At 54.3% G+C, this 6,154-nt stretch overlaps 1 protein-coding gene across 1 annotated transcript; it reads right to left on the reverse strand.

Moving 5' to 3' along the window:
• Positions 1-13: 13 nt before the first annotated feature.
• PIRT (phosphoinositide interacting regulator of transient receptor potential channels) lies at positions 14-749 on the reverse strand. Its single transcript, XM_057383463.1, has one exon. The coding sequence runs from the start codon at positions 663-665 to the stop codon at positions 267-269; it is 399 nt and encodes a 132-aa protein (XP_057239446.1). The 5' UTR covers positions 666-749; the 3' UTR covers positions 14-266.
• Positions 750-6,154: the final 5,405 nt, after the last annotated feature.

Genomic DNA, 6,154 nt, shown 5'->3' on the forward strand with positions numbered 1-6,154 from the left:
TGGTGCTCTTGGGTCACTCTTTGGACAGGAAGGCGATGCAGAGAGCTTGGATCTGCCTTGCTGGGCTCAGTTGAAAAATCCTGCTCTTTTTTTCCTGGGATGACTTGGATGAAATACAAAGTTCGTTTTCACACCTGAGACCATGTAGGGAAGAGGCTGACTGGGATGAAATCCTCTAGGGAGTACAAGAACATGTTTGTTTTCATGGTGATCAGCACAGGTTGGTGGAGAGGAGTGGAACCCTCTGGGGAAGGTCCTGGCTGACCTCAGCGGTTGAAGAAGAAGGACTTGAGGCTCTGTAGGAACTGGGACTTCTGCCTCTGCTTCTGCTTCTTGCGGATGATGGGGATCCAGACCAGGCCACAGACCAGGAGCATCAGCCCCAGGGACAGGAAAGCTGGCCCACACATTTTATAAACGTCTTTGTACTCGGTCAGGAAGCAGGGCAGGCTGGTGATGATCATCCCAAAGAGGAAAATGGCTGCTCCCACGGACACSACGATGATGGGCTTGCGGTAAATGTCCCACTTGCCCCTGGAGGTGCTGGTCCACACGGACTCGCTGCGGGAGCTCATGCACAGGGTGCTGGTTGTGTTACTGGTGATCAGCTCCTTGGACTGCGGGGACTTCTCGCTCCCATCAGGACTTTTGGGRGGGATTTCCATGGTGATGGGATTGGAGGGGGACACCTGGGAGGAACAAAAGAGAAAGCAAGTGATGGAGGATGGAGGGTGCTTCCGTTTGGTCCCGGTGAGTGCAGCCCAAACAGAGGTGGAAAAGGTTTTGGGGGTCACTGCAGGGAAGGAAGAGCATCACACCCATGAAATACTGGAACAGGCAATGGGGCCCTGCAGGCAGGCTGGGCAGAGCATATCCGAGGATTTCCCCATGGACAGTGGGACTCCTGAAATCCTGGATTYCCAGGGCTCCTCCTTGCCAAGCTGCAGCTGCTGGGGTTTTTGTGGGGCCAGGCTGATCCCAGGGCAGGCGGTGCAGGTAGGAACAGAGCAAAGATTTTGGCCTGTGCAGAGCCAAACCCAGAGGTCTTCAGGTTGTGGTTGGATTTAGGGTTAAGAGCACAGTGCCAAACCCTGTGCCCTGCCATAGCAGGGTCAGCAGTTAGGGCTTAGTTAGGGTTAGTGTTCAGGTTCTGGTTGGATTTAGGGTCAGATTTAGGGTTAAGAGCAGGGCTTTTATGATCTTACCACAGCAGGGTCAGCAGTGTGGGTTCTTGCACATTAATTCTTCATCAGCTCATGGAGAAAACACCTTTTTCCAGAAAGGAAATTCTTTTAGCACAGAGAAACCCTTCTTATAAATGGGAACGGATGAGCATTTTGTTATCCACTGCTTCCTCAGGGGTCTTCTGAGGACACTGGGACAGGGGTCTTCTGAGGACACTGGGACAGGGGTCTGCACTGGGGAATTCTCCTGCTGAAAGGGCTGTTCTGCTGCTGGGAACTTCACCCCACCTGTGCAGGTACCCCTTTTCTATATCCTTTATGTATCCCTTATACCCTTAACCTACATGCTTGCAGTTCTTGTAGCCTAATATTCTAACTTAATTTAAAAATTCTACTAAACAAAAACACCAAACATCCTCAATAAAAAGTCAATGTACGCTGTGCTATCTTAAACCTAAAACTGCAACCTTAATTGAAATCTCCTCTCTAAAACATATTGTATAAATTAAACTCTAACCTCATTTAAAAAATTCTTTAAAATAAAAAAAATATTATTGAAGGTTCTTATTTAAAAAATTGAAATAAATATGCTAATTTACAAAATCTATAAAACTTATATCCATACTACACACAAAATACATTTTCTAGTGTTTCTTCCATTCTACTAAGTTATGCAGCTAAGATCCCATTAAATACCAAAATAAAACCCTTTTACCCCCTTAACCGTGTCTGTGCCATAACTAAATTGGCAGCACCACCGGGGCTCTGTGCCCACTGAGCACAGCTCTCCCTGAGCTCCACCCCAGCTCTGACCCAGAGCAGGTTACTCAACCCCCACTCTGTGTGTTCCCAGCAGGGATGGCTCTCTGGTGGTGCCAGGGCTGGCCTGTGCCTCTGCAGGTGCAAGGGAGGTGACCCCAGAGCCCGGCAGCTCCAGCTCTTTTCCCGGTACTGCTGGTCCATGTGGCAGCGAGTTCCCTGTCAGGGCAGCCCCGCTGAGGCTGCAAGGCTGGCACAGCTCCAGGGGCTGGAGGAAACCTGCCCAGAGCTGGGCTGTGTGCCCACCCAGGGATGCTGAGGGCTCTGTGCCAGCCAGCACCTCCCTCACTCCTTCACCTGTGCCCCTGCCAAGCTTTGTGGCTACTCTGAGAAGAGACTGATGTGATTTTATCATTRTTCCCCCAGCACAGGCACTGTTGCAGATCTGCTGGTATTGACATCTTTGGGGATGTTTCGGGTTTGCCAGACTTGAATAAAGAAGCACAAAGCAAAAGCCAAGAGTAGYGGTCAGGATTTGTAACCCTCCTGTGTGGAGTTCTCTGCTGTGAAACAGGAGAAACAGGGGCAGGGGAAGGGACACGTTTCTGATAYAGAATCACAGAATTCCAGAATTCTTTAGGTTGGAAGAGACCTTCCAGGCCACTGAATCCATCCTGTGCCCCATCCCCAGCCCAGATCATTCAGTGCCACCTCCAGCCTTTCCTGGGACACCTCCAGGGATGGGCACTCCAAACCTCCCTGGGCAGCCCCTGCCAAGGCCTGAGCACCCTTTCCATGGGGAAATTCCTCCTGATGTCCCCCCTGGCCCTGCCCTGGCTCAGCCTGAGGCCGTTCCCTCTCCTCCTGTCCCTGTTCCCTGGAGCAGAGCCCGACCCCCCGGCTGTCCCCTCCTGTCAGGAGTTGTGCAGAGCCACAAGGTCCCCCCGGAGCCTCCTTTGCTCCAGGCTGAGCCCCTTTCCAGCTCCCTCAGCCTCTCCTGGGGCTCCAGACCCTTCCCCAGCTCTGTTCCCTAAATATGTGATTTGTCTTCTCCAGCCCTTGGTCAGAGATGATAAGGGATGATCAAGGGAACTTTGGCTTCAGCAGCAAGTTCTGGTTTCTGTTTCTCCCCTTTTTGAGCTCCAATCYCATCTCTGCCAGCTGGACAGCTGCACTGGATCCTGCTGACTCCTGGCTTTAGGGAGCACGAGGCACCACGAGATGTCCCTGTGGTGGCCACCACCCTGCCAACAGTGCAGGTGACCCAGAACCGGTGGCTCCAGGCAGCCACAGGCTCCAGAGACAAACCCCAGATAGTGGCAGTGATGTCCAGAGATGTCCTAAGGAGACACCGAGGCTCTGCAGAGGCCAAAATCTTTGCTCTGCCCCCACCTACCCTGGGATCAGCCTGGGCCCCCAAAAACCACAGCAGCAGCTTGGCAGGGAGGTGCCCAGAGCCTGAGTAACTCCTGCCCACCAGCTGCCCTGCTCAGAGCATTGCTGGCTTCTGATTCCYCTCTTCCCCTGCAAATCAGACTCTTCCTGACATTTCATCCTGCCATTTCTTGTCTTTCCCTTCCTAACATCCATCATGGGGAGGTTTTATGATCAAGCAACCGCACAATTTAAATTTGGCTTTGTAGTGGAAATTTGCCTTATTCTCCAGAATAATCCCAGAGCTCAGCAGYGTAAAACAGGCTGTCCTATCCCATCCTTTAGGMTTTATTATCCCATTGCCTGCTCCYCTGTGTGCTGCCATCCTGCCCCTGCATCCCAGGGCAGCAGCTCTGCGGAGCACCTTCCCCTCCTTGTGCAGAGCATTAATGTCAGTCTGCTGCAGAGCCATCAGCCACCTTTTAGCTTTGCATTTCCACCAGAGAGGATTTATTCCCCCTTTTATTTCCTGGCAGAACCACCCCTCTCACCACAATTCCCAGACCCCGCTCATTTTTCCGGCGCTTCCTGGCAGAGCCCATTGCTCCGTCACACTTTTGCCCACTCTTGGCTAATGAAGGATTTCACTCGCTGCCAGTGCCTGGGGCTTGTTTGGGAGTGCTGGGAGGATCTGCAGCTCTTGGGAGGGCTAATGCAATTCCAGTCCCTGCTTTGCCCCTGCTCCTTCCCTAATCCATCACAGATGTGCTCGCATGTGATGGATGTACTGAGTGCTATCGGGTTTCTCCCATTTTTTTCAACCATTGTTGGAAGCAGACAATCAGCAGATGACTCTGTTGTCTTGAAATTGCCTCCAGACCTCACATCTGGTGGCTCTGCTGCCTTCTGAAAYCATGGGCAGCTGTCACTGCTGGGGTTTCTCCTTCCCCCCCTCCATAAGGGAGGTCCTCCTGGGATCCTATTTCCCCTCCTTTTGCTCTTCCAGGGCTTTGTGTGGGGATGTTTCCTTTCTGAACTGCGAAATCTTGGGGSCCTCCTTGCTGGGGACCTCAGTGCCAAAGCACAGCACATCCTTGGGGATCCTGGGTCTGGGAGCAGCATGTGGTGGAGCTGAGGGGGAGCTCTGGGCTGAGCAGAGCCCCTGAGGGATCTGTGCCAGTCCCTACCCTTCCCATGGATGGCATTCCTGATGTGGGGATGGCATTCCTGACATGGGGTGCCATTCCTGACATGGGGATGGCATTCCTGACATGGGGTGGCATTCCTGACGTGGAGGTGGCATTCCTCACCTGTGGATGGCACTGGTCACCTGCCAGCCCCCAGCAGTCCCCAGAACACCCCAGCCCAGGGCCTGGGATGTTGCAGGAGAGCTGTGGATGTGRCCAGAACTGAGAGCAGCAGCCCCATGTGAAGGCTGTGTCCCTGTGCCYAGCCCTGTGCCCTCCCAGCCGTGGATTTGCCCTCCCAGTCCACACCTCAGCCTTCTCGTTTTAGTCTGGGGAGGCAGCCCTGGTTCCTCAGGAGCTCCTCACAGCGCCTCATTGCTGCAGTTTCTGCACTTTGCATGGCTGAGGACACTGCATTTCCCCCAAGGACTGTGGTCCCTTTCCAGCTGCCTCCTCCTYGTGAAGAGCCCTCTCAGTACCCCAAAGTGGAGCTGCTTTGCCCCAGCATGGAGCAGGTGCCATCCCACGGGAGCACAGCCCAGGATCTGCTGTGTGCAGGGGGTTGGAGGGGCTGCAACACCTGTTCTGTGTTTTCCCACACACCTCACTGAGAGAAAAGTCAAGGATTTTGCAAACCGACCCCAAAACGTTGCTGGAAATCCAAGCCAAGTTTATGGACAGATTTTGCTGCCTTCTCTACTCTCCAGCCACTGGCCTGAAGGAAGCTCCTGACCCCAGCAGGGGTGAGATGGGCAGCATAAGGAGCTCCTGCTCTCCCTGGCCAGGTTCAGCCCCAGCCCCAGCCCCGCTTCCCTCTGGTGGCCAAGGGTCACGGAAGAGAAAATTTTGAGGAAAACCCGAAGTGCGGTCTGCACTCCACGGATGTGACTTGCCCTGATTCCTGCTGGGGAGAAGCCAAAGCCCAGCCCAGGCTGAGGCCAGGCCATTCCTGAGGCTCAGACCCTGTGCCAGGACACAGAGCAAGCCCTGCTCTGCCGGGCCCCAGTGCCCCAAACTGGTGGGACTGGGCAGGTGGCAGCTCCAGGCACCTGCACATGGGTGTGTGCCCCACCTGCCTGGGTGAGATCGAGACCCTGTCCCAGAGAGGGACCTCCCCAGGCCCTTCCCATGGCCCCACAGCTCAGTGGGGCTTTCGGTGTCCTTGGGATGGCTCATGATGGTCTCCTGGCAAAGAGCAGTGTTGGTGCTCTGCAAAGCATTGGGTGAGACCCAAAGGGCTGATTTGTCCTTCAGCCAGGAGATGTGTCCAGCCTGCCACCCCAAGGGGCAGCAAGTCCTCACTGCTGGGTGCCATCTGGGAGCCAAACAAAAGCCCGGGATGTAGGAAAACGGAGAGGTGCCTTTTGGGGCATGGCTTTCCTGCTGCTCTGGAGTCTCAGCTGGAATCTTTGATGGGTCCTGATGTTTAACCTCAGCCCAAGGCCCCCAGCTGGCAGTGCTGGGTCCGTGAGTGCCAGAAGAAGGGATCTGCTGCTCTGGAGGATCCGTGTGGCCATGGAACGGGAAGAGAGGGGGCTGCTGCACTCATGGATGAGCACAAACTCAGCAGGAACTTTTTCTTGGATGTTGATGCTGGCCAAATTTAACCAAGAGTGGCTCTCATCAGTGCCCAGCGAAGGGAATGCACGT

This window comes from Malurus melanocephalus, unplaced genomic scaffold (genome assembly GCF_030028575.1).
Source record: "Malurus melanocephalus ecotype Western Australia unplaced genomic scaffold, MMel_1.1 scaffold_635, whole genome shotgun sequence".
NCBI lineage: Eukaryota > Metazoa > Chordata > Aves > Passeriformes > Maluridae > Malurus > Malurus melanocephalus.